Genomic DNA, 18,897 nt, shown 5'->3' with positions numbered 1-18,897 from the left:
ATTCTGAATTTTTCCTTGACCAGATACTTGTTGAGGTCCCGGAGATCGAGGATGGGACGGAGGTCTCCTGTCTTCTTGGGAACCAGGAAGTAGCGGGAGTAGAATCCCTGACCCCTTTGGTCTGAGGGTACCTCTTCGATGAGCCGAGAGTTTCTGAGTTGTGGAGTCCAGAGACTCCCCGAAGAGTTCATCACCAAGACAAGGTGCGTTCGTCAGGCAGTCTTGATGGTTGATGTCGAGATCAGAAACTCTCAGCCAGGCCAGACGCCGCATGGCAACAGCCATGGCAGATGCTCGAGAGGTCAGCTCAAAGGAGTCATAAATGGAGCGAACCATGAATTTCCGTAGTTGAAGTAGGCTGGAAATTTGTTGTTGAAAAAGGGGGACCTTACGCTCAGGGATATATTTTTGCAAGGATGAAAGTTGTTGCACCAAATGCTTCATGTAGAAGGAGAAGTGAAAGGTGTAATTATTAGCCCTGCTGGCAAGCATTGCATTTTGATAAAGTCGCTTGCCAAATTTATCCATAGTTTTGCCCTCTCTGCCAGGAGGGGTGGAGGCATAAACACTGGAGCCCTGGGTCTTCTTTAAAGTTGACTCGACTAGAAGAGATTCATGGGGTAGTTGAGGTTTGTCGAACCCCGGGATCGGAATAACCCTGTACAAACTATCCAGTTTTCGAGGGGCTCCCGGTACAGTGAGAGGGTTTTCCCAATTCTTGTAAAAAGTTTCCCGTAAGATGTCGTGGACGGGTAACTTAAGGAATTCCTTGGGGGGTTGTTCAAAGTCTAGGGCATCGAGAAAGGCCTGGGACTTTTTAGAGTCGGACTCTAATGGGATAGAAAGAGCCGCCGACATTTCCCGAAGAAATTTGGTGAATGAGGATTGTTCAGGTTTGGAACCGGTATCGACCATCGAGGATTCCTCGTCCGTTGACGAAGCCTCATCCTCGGTACCGGGTGGGGATTCTTCCCACAAGTCAAGGTCCCGGACGTCGGGGTGTGCAGGACGGGACGGTGGTGTGGATGGCTCAGCGTGGCGAGTCTTAGAGAGAGACTTGCCTGAGCGCATGGAGACGATACCGGGGGAGGAAGATCGGTGCCGGTCCCGGTCTCGGTGGGACCGGTGTCGTTCTTGATGTCGGGGAGGGTCGGCATCAGAGCGTGGTTGCACGGGAGGATTGAGTGGTTCAGCCGCGAGCACCAGCATGGACGTGTTCAACGGTACCGATGGGGTCGACACCGGTGGTATGGTGCGAGGCTCGGGCCGGTCCAGTACCGGAAGGAGTGGGGCCAACATTGCTGGCAACAGGTGTTGGAGTTGCTGCTGTAGTTGCTCCTGCAATTGGCTTTGGAGTATGGCCGCAATGCGGTCGTCCAGAGGAGGCACCGGTACCGCTTTTTTCTTTTTCGGTACCATAGGTGCCGCTCCATGCCCCGGCGATGAGGAGGCCAATGACGAGGCACTCACCGAAATCGGGGCGGAGCGTTTGCGGGATCGGCGTGATGCCAGGAGGACCGGCGTCGCCGCTGTGGCAGGAGGGCGCTCAAGGGAAGTGGAAGGCTTCTTAGCCGGCTTACCTGGTGCCAGCGACCCCGAGGAAGGATCAGGCGTCGTCGAAGTAGTCGGTGCCGACTTTTGTGATGCCGTCGACGGCGCGGCAGATTCCATGGTAGATCCGATACCGAAAAGGATATTCTGCTGGATCTGCCTATTTTTTAATGTGCGTTTTTTAAGAGTAGCACAGCGGGTGCAGGTGTCAGCCCGATGCTCTAGACCCAAGCACTGTAGACACCAATTGTGTGGGTCAGTGAGAGAGATCGGGCGTGCACACCGCTGGCACTTCTTAAAGCCCGGCTGAGGGGGCATGAAGGGAAACACGGCCTCCGCAAAATCAAAACCGGAGGCCTGTATGGTGGCAACAGGCCCCGCCGGGGCCGGCCTAAAAAATAAGGGAAAAACAAAAGCAAAGTGTGTTTTTTTGTTTTTGTTTTTTTTTTTAGAACGAAAAAGGAACCCGAAGGGAAGAAGATCAAAAAAGTGTAGAATTTCGCGAGCGGGAAGGCAAAAAGTAGAGTTTTCAACGGTCGTTGAAAACACATGCGTCTTCTTCGCTCCGCGGAAACGAAGAAACTGGGGACCACGCACTCCTCCGTCGGGCGGGAAGGCACTCGCGCATGTGCGGTGCGGCCAATTAGAACTTTCTAGTTAAAAGTGTCCATACCGGGGCTCCGTCGGTGACGTCACCCATGCGTTAAGAATATGCTGCCTGCTTGTCCTGGGATAACAGAATATATGGAAGAGGCAGACAGTGGATGGAAGGAATTGAATGAGGAGGAGATGAGGAAAGCAGAAACCAGACAACAAAGGTAGAAAACAAAATTTTCTATTTCTATTCTTTTTTTTTTTTTTGCTTTAGGATAAATTAGTATATTAGTTGTGTTGATAAACATTTATAAACAAAGCCCTGCCAGCTGAATATCTTTTTCTTTAGTTCAGCAGCCAGAACTTTGATTTATAAATGACAATTGTACAGAATATTGTTTCTTTTTATACTTTAATAAAATAAGGTCAGTAAAAAACTATTTGAGGCTTGTGTAGATGGGATCAGATGGTGTGTGGGGACGGGGACCGAGCTCATTGGGATGGGGACTGAGCTCGCGGGGACGGGGACTGAGCTCGCGGGGAATAGGACAGGGACAAGCTCATGGGGACGGGACAGAGACAGGGATAATTTTTTCCCCATCTCATTCTCTAATAGGAAGAAAGCAGGAGAATCAGAGAGAACTATTGGAAAAGAAGGTCAAATTTGCTTTAGTATTTGGATTTATGTTTTTGTTATATTCCCCATGACTACTTTGCTTATCAGACCTGAGACAGAAAGCACCCATGGGAGGGGGTTTGGAAGGAGGGAGAGAGAGAGAGAAAATCACCCATGAGAGGGGTTTAGAGGGAGAGAGAGAGAAGCATCTGGGGGGAGGGGTTGGAGGAACAGAGAGAAAGAAGCACCCATGGGGTAGGGGGGTTGGCTGGAAAGAGAGAAAGAGAGAAGCACACATAGCTGGGGGGAAGGGAAGATGCTACCATGGGGAAACTTTAGGGGAATAGAGTGTGAAGAGGGAGAGAGAGGCAGTTGCTGGGATTGGGGTGAGATTGAGAAAGATGGTGGATCCAGGGAGGTGATGGGAGAGAGAGAGAGATGCAGTACCATGGGGAGGGGGGAGGGAAGGAAAGAAAGAGATTTTGGTCCTGAGGTGGAAGTGCAGGAGACAGGAGAAAGAAGGAGAAGAAGGTGGACAAGGGACAGAATATGGGGACAGGGATAAAAGAATGGCCTTGGAAGCAAGACAAGGAAGGAGAGCTAGGGATGGAGCTGGTACTGATAGGGTGATGAGACGCAGTGGAGGGTAGATGACGGCTAAAAGGGTATAGATATAGAGGATAAAAGGGGGGACTAAGGAAATGGAAGAAAGGTGGAGGAGTGGGACTGGTGGGAGGCAGGGGTGGGTCATAGGCTGGGTATGAGTGGGCTATGGGTGAAACTCAGGGCAGGGGTCATGTGTTCTCCTTTTGTCTTCACAAAAATAGAAACCCTAGAGAAGGAGGAAAAGAGAAATGCAAGAGGCAGCACTGGCAAGCTGAACCTGAAAGAGGAGTGGAGTGCCTAAAATCACTTAGTGTTGTGGAACCATAGAGGGAACATTGGTAGTAGGGGTTTCTCACAGGTACATGCTTGATGTCTACTGTCTGTAAAGAAAAGGGGAAATATTATTATTTTGCTATTTATGTTTGTTTGTTTTTTCGCTTTCGCACCCGTACTGCGTAGGAGCTCACCCAGCTTGCTCAGTTGTTCTACACATCGTTGTCTTCAGTTGTTATCCATAAGGTTCCCCAGTATATGACACACTTTTTGGACCCCTGAGGAAGGAGTGTTTCTTTGAAAGATGGACCGTGTTGGGTCCGGGTTTTCTAACCCTTTTGGATACAAACTGTTTCATGTTCATTTAATGTTTGTTTATTAAAGGCTTGTCGTCATGTACACCATTCCTGCTGGGTTTTTTTCTTTGTTCCTTGTTCGATATATCACTGCTGTTCTGTTGGATTTTTGTGTTTGCCTATTATGTATTATTGAAATCCTCTAATGAGACACAAGGAATTAAGCCTTGTATTTTCTGTTTGTTATAACTACAGTAAAAGTTTGGCTTTTAGGGGAAATGGTGGGAATTGCAGTTATTGTAGGAAAAGGCTCTCATAGAGTTAAGTTGTGCTAATTCTTGGGGGGTGGGGGGGGGGGGTTAGAAATAGCTGGAAGACTGCTGTTCCCTCTCAGTACCAGCCATAACTGAGTGAGACTCCTTCAGAGCCATCCACTCTGTTTAATCAGTCATCAAGACATGCATCCTAGGGTGAGATAGATAGATAAACTAGGGAAACGTCATACTGAACAATCTGTCTATCAAATCACAAAATACAGAATTGAATCATTATTAACCATGTCTCCAGGAAAACATACACAATGCCTATGGAGCAGTGGTCTCAAACTTGCGGCCCGGGGGCCACATGTGGCCCGCCAGGTACTATGTTGAGGCCCTCGGTATGTTTATCATAATCACAAAAGTAAAATAAAACAGTTTCTTGATCATATGTCTCTTTAGCTATAAATTACAATAAAGAGTTTTACCTCACGCAAAATTGTCATTTCTTTAATAAGACATTAACTATTTTTTCTGAGGCCCTCCAAGTACCTACAAATCCAAAATGTGTCCCTGCAAAGGGTTTGAGTTGGAGACCACTGCTATAGAGTGTATACAGTTACCTAAACATTTCTTCCAGAATAAAGCTGCTGTGAGATGATCATAACTATGTTGTAAATCCTGAAAGATGTGGGTTTATACCTATAATAAGAATTATTGTTATCACACCGTTTTGGAAAATATAGAAAACTTAAAATATTAATTTTAATCATACATTGCTTTCATATGGTATGTTTTGCTTTGCTCCCTAATATGATTAATAATAGTTCAATACTATTTTGAGGGAGGATTAAATTACACCATGAAATTGTAATGAAGGAAACATACCCAATACCTTACACATGCCATTAATACAGATGTCTCTGCTGTTGTTTCCTTCAAAGCAGGTCGTGCCATCTATGACTGCATCCAGCATTTTCTCAGAGAAGTGGCCATCTAGGGGTCGGCAATGCAGTTCACATGGGTTTCCTGAAGCAAAAATCAGAAACCTTCAGTCAGGCTGTAGGACAGCCCATGTGATGACCTTGGCTTCAGCCGAGCACATTACTATTACTACTATGAATCATCTCTAAAGTGGTATTAGACATATTCTGGGCCCTAATGATAGTCTTTAGACACAAGGAAGGCATTGGCATATACCCAGTTTTGTCTGCCTGCTGTACTACCAGAAATCTTACTTTCTCCTTCATCTCCACCAACCATTGTCCTACTACCAGAATATATTAGGGCTATATGGGCTGTAGATCGATTAAGATTTTTAATTAATTAAATTTATATACCACTTATATCCTAAGTGGTTTTACATTCAGGTACTTTATCATATTTCTCTTTCTGTCCTGGTGGGCAATGAGGGGATTAAGTGACTTGCCCATAGTCACAAGAAGCACTGAGGGATTTGAATCCACAACCTCAGGGTGCTGAGGCTGTAACTCTAACCACGGTGCCACACACTCCCCACATGATTACAATTTTTAATTGCACAATTAATCGCATAAAGTGTCCCCTCACATTTTCTCCTGTACAGTTATATTGGTTAGGTGCCATCAACTCATGCTCGAGTCTTAGTGACAGATCTATGACAGAGATGGGTTTAGGGTCAGCCACGTGCAGCGTGCAAGAGCTGCTGAAGGCAGGTAGGAGCATCCCAGCTGGAAGGAGGACTGTTGAGGTAACTGGGATCAACAGCTGACCTGGAAGGCTTCTCTCCAACATCAGCTCTGACATCGGAGGGAAGCCTTCTGGGTCGGCTTCAGTGGCAGGGGGCCTGTTTATAAATGGAATCCCCAGCAGCGTCGAACACATTGGGTGCGAGGGTGGGGGACTGTTCGACCCATGATAGGGATTGGTTACTGGACTTGCGAGGGGGTTGCTTCTGCACCTGCGATTGCGAGGGGGGCTGCTGACCCGGAGGAGTGGGAAGGGAGGCAGCTCGCGGCAGATCCTTTACTGCGGTGAATGGCCTTGTCCCCGTACCTGCAGAAACCAATTGATTTTTTTCCCCTGCTCCGGCGGGTTACCCACAACTAGCCACAGGTAACAGTCACCATGCCATTCTCTACTTGGTTATAATCACGTATCATGTTTGGCTGCCTATATGGTTGGTATAGTGGTGATGTCACAACCGGCACTTGAACATGGGTGTCTGAGGCCTGCACAGAGTGCCAGGTGCAGCTCTTGCCACCTTGCTGGGCAGACTAGATGGATCATGAGGGTCTTTTTCTGCCGTCATTCACTGTGTTGCTGTACGATGTAATAGACTGTTAACTGCAGTATGGCAATTCCATATGCTCAACTACATAGTATAGGGCAATACAAAGTCAAATAGAATAGATAGCCAAATAGAATTACTGTATATGAACCAACAGAACCAAAGAGTAAAAAATAGGACTGGGCAGTCAGGATATTTTATTCCATGTTGTTCTTATGTTGGTTATGGGAATGCGTGTTTTATTCATTTTTTTGTTTTGCCATGTTGTCATTTTGTCAGTTGGTGATAATAGTGTGCAGTCTTTGGAAATGGTGCTCGCTATGTGGAAAGAGAGTGCACTCTTTTCCCAGTAACACATGTACAATAGTTTGCACAAGCATGGTTCCACTATTGGGAGAGAGTACACACTTTTTCCCCAAAATAATGCGTCCTCTTTCCAAATACCCCCAATGGAATATATGGTGCCTAAAAACTCAGCACTAACCAGAATCTGGCCCATAGTGCATTCTGTTTCCAAAGAGGGCATGTTATTATCAGCAAACAACAAAACATGAGAAAATAGTTTTTCCTATTCACTTTCATTTGGTAATCACAACAAGCCATGACTTTGGGTACGTCTTGGCAAACAGCCCATCCCTTCACTGATTCATAGTAGTCTTATTATTAAGTTTCAATTTGCTTATTTTGAGTTTATTTCATTTAATGTACAGGCAGTCCCCGGGTTAAGAACGAGTTACGTTTTTAAAGCTGCTCTTAAGTCAGATATGTATGTAACTCAGAACTTGTAGATTTTAAGATTCTTGCTGCTTACCTCTGCTCCCTGCTGACAAAAGGGCCAACTGCCCCTACCAATGCTCCCTCTAAGGTTCAGCATGCACAACCACACACTGTTCTTAATGTGGCCATGCATCATTCCTGAATCTGCTGCAGGAGAAGTGTAGGAGTCTATGCCACTGGAACTACTGCGCAGTGAAATCAAATGAAACTACAGCCACGTTTTTAAGTACGAGTCGTACTTAAGTCGGGCATCTGTAACTCAAGGACTGCCTATATTTATGTTCATATTTGGTCACTTTATTATTGTTATGCTGTTAACAAAATTGTAACCTGCTGTACACCACCTTGGGTGAATCTCATAAAGGTTGTTAGTAAATCCCAATAAATAAATACAACTTGACTTAGATAAGGAAGAACGCTCTGCTACATGTAATCCAACTCTGAGAACTGACATTGGTATATCTGCTTGGTGTGGAAAGGAACAACCAGGTGGACAAGGGGGCTAATTGCTAAAAATTAATAACAAAGATAGAGGGGAAATAATTATAACAACATTCAACCTCAAAGCACAATCTGAAAAGTCAGATAAACGAGTCTATATTCATAACAGCAATCTACTGCCTGAAATAACAAGGGAACATTAAATATTAAATTTTCATTTTGGGAAGAAAGAAGAACAAAGAACTACTGGGAAATATAATCAATCACGTTCAGTGAATTAATACTGAAGAAAAAGATTTAAATGCAAGAATGAAGAGATAATCTCAAATTGCAACAAACAAAAGCAATATGAAGTTCTTCTAGATAGACGTAGGTAACTGTGGAAGTTTATCACTTTTATTTATCTACCACTCATGATGGTAGTCTCCTGGACTTGATGATATATGAACAAATGTCTGGACAAATGGACTGATGAGCTCAGTAACGAATGTCTTTGTCTTAGCATGCTTCAATAAAAAAAAAAATCTGTTTTCATAATTAATCTTCTATTGAAACTAATTCATTAGAAATGTCTGCTTACCTGATCCATTAACTCCGTTAGTATTTTATCACACTACCTGTTTGAATGAATTTGGCATTTGATGTTAAATAGTTACATGGTCAGTTTGTTAGTATTATAATCTAAGTGCTTCACCACCACTACTCAGTACCAAATGGGGAGGGGGAGTTCGCACCAGATGCAGACAATAAGGGGTGCTCCCAGGGTCAGCTTTGTGGTTCCGGGAACTTCCCCTTCCGTCAGTGGCAGCCTTAAGAACTCGCTGCTCTGACGGCGTCAGGTCTTCTTCTCTGCCAGGTCCTGTCTTCGCAGAAGTAGGAAGTAGACGGGATCTGGCAGAGAGGAAGGCCCAATGCCAGCAAAGCAGCGAGTTGTGAAGGTTGATGATGATGAGAGAGAAAGAGCTAACCATTGGGGTGGGGGAGAGAAATACTGCACCCCATTGGAGGGAGGGAGGGGTAAGGAAGAAAGCTGTCCAATTGGAGGGGAGGTAGAAGGAAGGGAAGGGAGAGGAGAGAGTGATGCTAGACCTTGGGGAAGAGAAAGAAGGAGAAGAGAGATGCCAGAGCATGGGGGAAGGAGTGGAGACAGAAAGAGTAAAATGGAGAGGGGGTGAAGCTGAATCATGTATAAAGGAGAGAAGAGGCACAGGAGAGACAGTTTATGGCAGTGGCACAGAAAAAGGGAAGATGCCATACAGAAGGAGGGAGGGCGGAGAGTGAATAGAAGGGAAGAGAAAGAGGACGGTCACTGGATGGAAAGGAGAGTGAAGAGAAAATAAGGAAAGCAGAAACCAGAGATGACAAAAGGTAGAAAAAAGAATTTTTTTGTTGCTTTAGAACAGGGATCTCAAAGTCCCTCCTTGAGGGCCGCAATCCAGTCGGGTTTTCAGGATTTCCCCAATGAATATGCATTGAAAGCAATGGAAGCAAATAGATCTCATGCATATTCATTGAGGAAATCCTGAAAACCCGACTGGATTGCGGCCATCAAGGAGGGATTTTGAGACCCCTGCTTTAGAATAAAGTAACATTGTAGCTGTATTGATAACCATTTATAAATAGAAAATGAAAATAAGGTAATCTTTTTATTAGACCAATTTTAATACATTTTTTTACTAATGTTTGGAGACCAAAAACTCCTTCCTCAAGTCAGGACAGGATTCCGTAACAGCAGGAAGGAGGGTTTGGCCTCTAAAAGCTAACTGAAAAATAGATTAGTCCAATAAAATGGTATTTCCTTATTTTTAATTTTTTTGTTTTTATTTCTTTATGTAACATCGCCTTTAGGGCGGCTCTGGGTCCCAACCTGGCTGGAGTTCCCTGAAGGCAGTTTCCTTTGGTCCCTCACTCAGTTAGAGCTCAGTGCCTCCCCAGGAAAAATCCAAAAAAGCTTCTGTGAACAAGGCTAGCTAATAAATTAAACTGATTTATTTGAACTATGTACATAGGCCTAAGCATAAAACAAATTGTCAAGAATAGCTTTCAACAATTCCAATACTTCCACACTTAAACCAATACTTGTGCAATTAATTCAGCAGCGTTTATATACTATTCAGATATTCACACCCTTGGTTTATAGTCTCTTGAACCTTTAACTCTCATTTCAAATTCAGCATTTCCAAAACCCTTTGACCTGCTGGAAAGAGCCTATAAACAGCAGGTTTTAGCATAGGGCTTCTCCGTGCAGCTTTCTCTCGGTGGTGATTGGGGTGACAGTGACTCTACACCAGTGTTCTTCAACTGCCGGTCCGTGGACTGGTGCCGGTCCGCAGAAATTTCCTGCCAGTCCACAGGGCCGGCACGTGCGTCAGGCACCAGACAGTGCTCTTCAGCTGCCGGTCCGTGGTGCGATCGATGTGGCATTTTCTTCGGGCCGGCTCCCTCCTCCTCAGTACTGCAGTACACAAAGCCATGGGCAGAGGCTCCTACGTGCGTCCTGTGCCTGAACCGGAAGCCTTCTCTCTGACATCGTAACATCAGAGGGAAGGCTTCCAGGTGAAGCGCGGGACGCGCGAGGAGCTGCTGCCCATGGCTTTGTGCCCATGGCCGAAGATAACACCGGGGGGCAGGCCAGAAGGCAAGGCACAGCATTGAGGGGGGGAGACACCAATGATAGGGGGAATGATTTTATTTTTGAATTTAGTGATTGATTTATATCTGCTGTCTGTTCAGGAAGAAATGCCTTTGTTTCTTTTCCTCTGGGCTTGTACTGCATGCAGAGTCTTGCACCTTAGGGTTTGTTTGTATATATTAGTACTTTTAGTTTATGGTCCCGTATTTGCATGGGGTTATCTGTGTTCTGGTAGGAATGAATATTGAGAAGCATACAGTATGCTTTATGTATTTTGATTTTGTGGTTAACCATTATGTGCTGTTAATAAGATTATATTGTATGAAAAATGAATGGAAAAAATGGTGTTACAATTAGTACTATTATGGGGGCGGGGTCTGGTGCGGAGATGGGCGGGGTCTGGCTCACGACTTAGCCCAGTGCTCTTCAACTGCCGGTCCGCGGACTGGTGCCGGTCCACAAAATAATTATTTTATATCCGCCAGTACATAGGTGTCAAAAGGTTGAAGAACACTGTTCTACACCATCACAATGTCTCCTTGTCATAGTAGAATAAGAGATATTTGCACCCAGTCTGGGCACAAAGGTTTACACCAGGGTTTAGTTGCTGTAAATGGTTGCATCTAAAGTTAGGCATGGATCCCATTGCGAGGTGCTATTGTATAACTAGCACCTAACTTTGAGTGCTACTTATAAAATAGTGCTTGGTGTGGTTTTATAGGCAGCACCAATTTTTCTGTGCCATTTATAGAATTAATTCCTTAATGTGAGCAAGTGTAAAGTGATTCATGTAGGGAGAAGAAATCCAAACTATAGATACACGATCCAAGGTTCCACATTAGGGGCCACTGCCCAGGAGAATGATTTAAGTATCATTGTGGATGATACGTTGAAATCCTCTGCTCTGTGTGCAAATGGCAGCTAAGAAAGTAAATAGAATGTCACAAATTGTTAAGGAAGGAAGGAAGAACAAAACAGAGAATATTATAATGCCTTTGTACTGCTCCATGGTGCAATCGCACCTTGAAAATTGGGCGTAACTTTGGTCACTGTATTTCAAAAAAAGATATCGCAGAATTAGAAAAGGTACAGAGAAGGGTGACAAAAGTGATAAAGGGGATGGGATGACTTCCCTATGAGGAAATACTAAAAAGATTAGGGCTATTCAGCTTGGAGAAGAGATTGCTGAGGGGAGATATAATATGAAATCTATAAAACACTGAGGGCCCCTTTTACAGAACTGCAGCTTTAAATGCACCAAAACCCATAGGAATTGAATGGACTTTGGTGCATTGCTACCGCAGGTTTGTAAAAGGGGCCCTGAATAGTGTAGAAAGGGTAGACATGAATCAAGGACTAGAGGGTCAAACAATGCAGCCACTAATCAGTAAATTTAAAACAAATTGGAGGAATATTTATTCTATCAATATTTAATTAAACTCTGGAATTCATTGCCAATGAAAGTAGTAAAAGCAATTATCTCAGCAGGGTTTTAAAAAAAAAGGTTTTTGACATGTTCTTAAAAGAAAAGACCATAAGCTATTATTATGATGGACTTGGAAAAATCCACTGCTTATTACTGTGATAAGCAGCATAAAATCTGGTTTTATTCTTTTGGGATCTTGCCAGGTACTTATAACCTGGATTGGCTACTGTTGGAAGCAGCTTGAAATAGAGCCTAATGCTCTATTTCAGTATGGCAACGCTAATGTTCTTAAATTCTCTCCAGATACATTTTGTCCAATCAGCTGTTTCAAAATAGCTAAAAATCTAGATAAAGGCAACCAAGTGAAATAACCTTTGGAGAGGTACACTTCCTTCTATAAAAGCAGCATCTGTGAGTTTAAAGAGATCAACTGATGGGATAAGTGCATTTTATAGCTTGTTTATTATTGCTGATCTCTCCAGCTTTCAGTGTTTTCATGTGTTAGCGCTAGCTCTAAGTAAGGTGACAAGGCACAATTATGGATAGTTTTGAGAACACAAATTGAGTATATGTGGTGCCACATTCTATGGAGGGTTTATTTATTTTTTGTCTTGTTTGACCTTTTATTCCAAGACGCTCTGATACATGAAAAAAATTTTAAATTTCCTATTTATTGTTTCTTTGACTCTGCTTTTTTGGGGAGAAAAAACCTATTTTGGGATAAGCCAAACATGATTTCCTTTGACATACTGAAGCTTTTGCATTAAAAAAAGTTCAGGATTCTGAGCATTTTTAACTATTTTCTTCCCTCTTTTTGTGGCTGAAATGTGTGACACCATGCTTGCTATATGTTTTTTTTGTATTTATGATAATTTGTCTGTTATTCCCTATTTTTGATTTCATCTAATATCTCTACTTTCCCACTGCAGCCTGCATGTCTGTTGAAACCAATTTTTTTTCATGGTTCTGTCTTTCTGATTAGCTCCTGTCTGAAAAAAGTACGATCCATACTGTATGCTTTGTCTTTTTACATAACAAACAAAAACAAATCTCCCCTGCCCCAGGAAAGAAAAGGGTGTGGGGAGAGGGGGGAAGAGACAGCACCAACAACTATATCTAACCAATAATAATAGTGGTGAGAGAAAGCCCTCAGTCACACAGCTTGCAGTGGGGAAATACCCCAAAAGCACCAGCTGTCACAAGTATAACCCACTCACGGATAATAACTGTGAAACATCCTCAGGCTAACCCTGTGTACAATAAATATGTAAACCAGTGCACAAACCTGGGTGCTAAAAGTGAACAAATTAATAAATAATGTGAGTTAATAAGTTGTAAAGGCTGTCTCTGCCCCTCATCCGGGGAGCCGGAGCTATCAAAATCAGCCAAAAGGCACAGATACACGCTAAATCAGTTATAGGAAGTACTTAGCTTCATCAATAAATAGAAACAATAGCCAGCCACGATGAACCCACTGAACTGAAGGTTTTTTGGTTATACAGAATGAGTAAAAAGGCTGCATCTTAAAACTCTCAGAGGCGGGGTTGCGTGAACTGTGCTTCTGGCTGGATCCGAAGGACTGTCACCCAGAACTCTGGACTGACTAAACTATATTGAGAGGGGCAGTATATTTTGGGAAAGCAGCTGGATTCTGTGAAGGGAGACTTGTGAGGAAAACAGACCCCTAATTCTGTGTAAATAAAAGTTTATTCTCCTTCCTCCCCAGACTGCTTGTTAGCGTTTTGTGACTCTTGTTTGGGTAACCAGGCTATGGCTCTGGGAAGTCTCTTAACTCTCCATTGCCCAAAGTACCTGTACAATAGTAATATGTAAACCACTTGATTATAATTATAGAAAGGTGGTATAGCAAATTCCATCCCTTTTCCCTCCTCTAATGGGCTGATAATCTCCCTTCCTCCCACCCCCAGATCCAATATCTCTCCCTTTCTGTTTCTTCACTCCCTCTCCTTGTCTCCTAGGTCCACTATCTCTCTTTCTTTCCTGAGGTCCATTCTCTTTCTCTCTCTCTTTCTTTCCCTTCCCCCTCCCTCCTCTTCATCTCCATGAGCAGCGACACAAACTTGGCAGTGCATAGCACCAAGCTCTCCATGCTCTTCTCATGGCTGCTGGTGCTCACTGCCTCGGCCTTAGGTTCCATCGGTGGCCCTTCCAATTCTCCTCATCTCCATGAACAGCAAAACAAACTTGGTAGTGAGCAGCACCAAGGTCTTCTCATGGCTGCTGGAGCTCACTGCTTCAGCCATAACTTCCATTGGTGGCCCCTCCAGTTCTCATGGTTATGCAGCTCACTCCCCTACCCCCATCTGAGGTTCAGTGCTTGCCCGCTCTCAATGCCTCCCTTACTGGCCGCTGCATCTCTTGTTCCCCAACCAGCATTATCCCGTGTCTCTCTTTCTCTCCCTGTCTTTTGCCCCATCCAATGTTACCCTGTCTCTCTCTCTCTGTATATCTCTTGTCATCCATCCAGCATTACTTGTTTTCTCTCTCTACTCTCCATCTGGCAGTACCTGTTTTCTTTTTCTTAATCTTCTTCTGCACGTCTCTCTCTCATTCTCTATTTTTCCTCTCCTCCCAGTCCAGCATCACCTGTTTTCTCCTCTCCTTCTTGTAGAGTTGTCTCTTAGGTGCAGGTCAGAGCAATCAATGTCAAAAGTAATGTGAAAAAGTGCAGGACCAGCTTGCTCTGCATGCCACCGCTCTGCAAGCTCACCCTCACCCTCTTATGTAAACTTCCTGTATTGAAGAAGTGTGACCAGCACAGCTAGTGGTGACGGACGGAGAAAGTTGGCCCTCCATGTCTTCGCATTTGCTTTTGACACTGCCGTCAACCCGAGAAGCCAAAGACCTTAGTGGTGCCAATGGGAGCGAAGGGAAGGTGACAGTTGGGGATGCCGATATTTGGACACTGATTTAAGATGTGCACACAACTAATTTGGCTAATGAGCCAAATAGTGCCAATAATTGATACTAAATTGGATTTGTATGCACATCTTGCTAAGTGCTATTCTGTAATAATGTGTGCCCAAATAGCACGCTATTGAAAAAAGGGTGTGGCCATGGAAGGTGCGAAGGTGGATTAGAGCATTTTCAATAGGCATAAATCCTGGTGCCCAAATTTGTGTACAAAAATCACCACTCAATGCTAATTCTATAACGTTTGCTCATATTTTGAGTGTCTATTATGGAATAGAATTGCAAGCCAATGTTTTTCAGCATCGATTTTTGAGCATCATTTACTGTGCAATCCTGGTGAGGATCAACAGAAGACCACCTTTAAGACAGTAGGCACAGGGGGGAGGGGGAGGGGGTGATGTTGCATTGCAGATGGGGGAAAGAGGAGGACAGAGGTCGGAAGTGGAAGAGAGCAGAAGAAATATTTGGAGGAGACAAGAGACTGCTGCAATGTGATACATGTTTTCAGTCGCAATTGGTATCTGATGGGGATTTGTTTGCTCCTTGCTAAAGAGTCATGCAAAGAACTACTGTACATGTGGAATCCCTGTCTAGATTGCTGATAGCTTGCATAAGTGAGCATGCCTAAGTACATCATATAATGCATGCAACTATAAGTTATATAGATAAGTCAATACCACGTCCATGGCCCCCATGCTCCATCCATGTATACACCCACTTTCAGTTGCAAACTAAGCAAATTGTGTGTAAAATTTAGAGAATAGCAGCTAGCGCTTACACAGGTAATTAGTGCTTTTTGCATAGCAACATACTGTAGTAACAGAGTAGATGATGTGAGATAAAGACCTATAGCATCCATCCAGTCTGCCCAACAAGATAATATCATAGCATATGGTATATGCATTCTAGATCTTGATTTGCTCTTGCCATTTGGCACCAATTACCCAAGTGCTAATATTCTATAACTTTGGCATGCTAATGGTTATACGATTGCCTTTCATGATTGTAAGTCACTTAGGAACCGGAGAATATCTACTGCACCTGAATGTAGCTTGCCCTGAGCTATTTTAATATTGGTTAAATTTGATATGAACATAAGGAGGATTTAAATACAGCCTCAGAAAGGTGAATCTTATTTTTCATTTGGCACAGTGGTGCAATGGTTAGAGCTACAGCCTCAGCACTCTGAGGTTGCAGGTTCAAATCCCATGCTGTTCCTTGTGACCCTGGGCAAGGAATTCAATCCCCCATTGTTCCAGGTACATTAGATAGAGTGTGAGCCCACTGGGACAGATAGGGAAAAATGCTTGAGTATCTGAATGTAAACCTTTTACGAAGGCGCGTTACGAGGCATTAACGTGTGGGATAGCGCGCGCTAAAATGCCTCCTCTTCAGCAGGCAGTATTTTTTTCGGCTAGCGCACGCTAATCCGGTGCGTGCGCTAAAAACGCTAGCGCACTTTTGTAAATGAGCCCTTAGGCTATAAGTGGTATATAAACATAAATAAATGTGTTCAGATATATGTAAACACACCTGGTAACACATCCACCTCTCATTGGTGTGGTTACAGGTTCAAATCCTTTTATTTTATCCAGTTATTATCAACAGAGAGGATGAAGTCAATCATTATGTGCCCTGTGTTCATTTCTTACCCATATTAAGAATTGGAATCCATTGGTGTAGCTCATTCTTATAGGGAACAGTGTCAAACTCACTGCACTGCATTTGCCGAAAGGATGAAGTCTCCTTGATACATGGAAGGATTTCACACACTCGATACCGTTTCCTTTCACCAGTGCAATACTTTCCGCCAAACCGAGGTCTGGGAAGAGACAATGAAATGTCACCGAATCTGGACAGTTGCAAATGTTTTTGCTTTCTTAACAGCTTCTTGTAACGAAATGCACAAGAAGGCAGTTGTCACCTGTATCAAGGTTTCAAGGTTTATTAAATATTTGATGAATCGCTATATCTTTATACAAAGCGATGTACATAATAATAAAATAAGTTAAGTTAAAATACATACAGTATATATATAAACATTAGAAGTAAGACAAGACCAACAACAATTGGAAGGTAAGGGGGGTTAAAGTTACATTTGTTATATTGAGAAACACATTTAAGGGAAAAACATTGAGGAGCAAGGGGATTCTTAAAAAAAATTGATATAATAAAATAAATTTTATATATTAAAAGCCTGTTTAAAAAGAAATGTTTTCAGGGATTTCTTGAAGGAGGAAATGTCTTTTTCAATTTTTATGTATTGGGGCAATGAATTCCACCACTGAGGTCTTGCAAGCCGATTATGAAAGGAAAAGTCCCCATGGAGTTTTTTTTCTGTCAAAATTTGCTTAATTGTGGGTACTGTGGCAATGCTACCCTTGCATACATTTGAAGGAACATTTTATATATATATATATATTATTTTTTTTTTTGGCGGGGGGGAGGGAAGAGTCTGAAATAAGTGCAGATATTAGAAATAAAACCCTGCACATACTTCAGCCCCAGCCTTACCCCAGAGCTCTCAAGTTTCACCTGTGGAAGGTACAGAGTAATTTTCAAAGGGAATTTCCATAGGCAAACACCATTTTTACTCACACAAATCATTCTTGAAACAGTCCTCAAAATTTATACTATATCCAATACTGATGAGTTCAGTAAAAATTAAAATGAGGATACACCATCGTTAAGCATATAGAACTGCTTAAACCAAATAAAGAGCAATAATAATAATAATAATAATAATAATAACTTTATTCTTGTATACCGCAATACCATGGAAGTAACAATAACAAAGCCTACAAAAAATATCTACATATTCCATTGTGATGGGTATGACAGCTTGAGAGTGGAGGAGGAGTCTAGGGGTTAGAACAGTGTCCCGCAAACTTTGTCGAGCCATGGCATACTAAACGTGTGTCAAGTGGGGGAGGGGGAGCCGCATGGCATGAGGGAATATTTTTTCTCTGAACTGAAAATTATACAACAGTTCAGATTCCCAGTAAATGTATCCCTTCCTTGTTCCTTTTCATGAATAGATTCAGAGTTATCTAGTTTCAGGTACTTTTCTCAGAAACTTACTTTCCTCAAGCTCAATTTTAAATCTTCAGACATTCTCTTTAAAATATCTCATTCAGATGTCAAACACTTCAAAGTTGATTATTTTACTACAGACACCTTCTTTTCAATCTCAAATATTTTCTGTCACACCAGTCAATCTCTCACACTCTCAGCAGCACTTCTACTCTATCCAACGGTGTCCATTGCTCTCCCGCCCAAATGTTTCCTGTCAAGGTTCCTTTTCTGACCACTGCAGTCAGTCAGGACACAGTGTACAAACATACTCAAGCTAACATACATTCTGTTACTGTAATTTAAATAGAAATAAATATATAAAACTTTTGTTTTTCCTTTAAAAACCCCAGAGATCATGTCCCAAACATGTGCTTCACTGAATTATGTAATACTCCAAATACTCCCAAATGGGTGACTATTGATTTCCAACATTTTGTACACAAAAAGTAGTCTCAACAAAATCACAACCCTCCTAACCCACGGGACTCCCACGGGGACCCCCCTCTGGCCCATGGGACTCCCAGCGGATGGAAGGCTTTGGAAGCAGGGTTCGTCCATATAATATAATGGACACGTCAGCCTTAGTAAAAGTGGGGGTTTATAAGTTAATTACCTGAACAGAAAACAAAAAAATGGTTCCACCAAAGAGATTCCACAAGGAAAACAGCAGCGCAAACACAAAAGAAACTGTGGAATTGATGATCCTGTCAGAAGTAATTGCTGCTTTTTATGGGGATGGGCGGGGATGGAGGTAATTCCTTGCAGGGACGGAGAGGATTCTGGCGGGGATGGGTGGGATTTCTGTCCCCGTGCAACTCTCTAAGCCAGAGCAGAGTTGGAGTGGGCAACTAGATAAAGAAATTATGGGTCCAGAAACAGTGGGGGGAGAGGGATAGATATATAGATGGTGGACAATGGGGTGAAGGAAGAGAAGGGGAGGAGAGAGGGAGGCCTTGGGAAGGAAAGATGTTGTTTGGAAGAACTGACAGGAAAAATGAGAAATATATTGGAACAGGGGATGAAAGGGAGGGCGAGAATGAGAAATGTTTGGTCTGTGGGTGGGAGGGAGGGAGAGATGCTAGATCATAGGGTAAGAGGTGAGAAGAACAGCAAGAAAGAGATTAGGAACAATGTTGGACCATGATGTAGA

General features: G+C 43.1%; 1 protein-coding gene across 3 annotated transcripts in view; it reads right to left on the bottom strand.

Annotated features, from left to right (window-relative positions):
• The window catches only part of ADAMTS12 (ADAM metallopeptidase with thrombospondin type 1 motif 12), a 521,425-nt gene that overhangs the window by 245,780 nt on the left and 256,748 nt on the right, over positions 1-18,897 (bottom strand). For all 3 annotated transcript variants that reach the window (XM_033933191.1, XM_033933202.1, XM_033933212.1), the window contains 2 exons: positions 16,325-16,494; positions 5,089-5,222 (listed from right to left, as the gene is read on the bottom strand). In XM_033933191.1, the coding sequence (XP_033789082.1) occupies positions 5,089-5,222; positions 16,325-16,494 (304 nt within the window). The remainder of the gene's footprint in view (positions 1-5,088; positions 5,223-16,324; positions 16,495-18,897) is intronic.

The sequence above is a fragment of the Geotrypetes seraphini genome, chromosome 1 (genome assembly GCF_902459505.1).
Source record: "Geotrypetes seraphini chromosome 1, aGeoSer1.1, whole genome shotgun sequence".
Lineage (NCBI taxonomy): Eukaryota > Metazoa > Chordata > Amphibia > Gymnophiona > Dermophiidae > Geotrypetes > Geotrypetes seraphini.
This window is presented reverse-complemented; position numbering and strand designations above follow the sequence as displayed.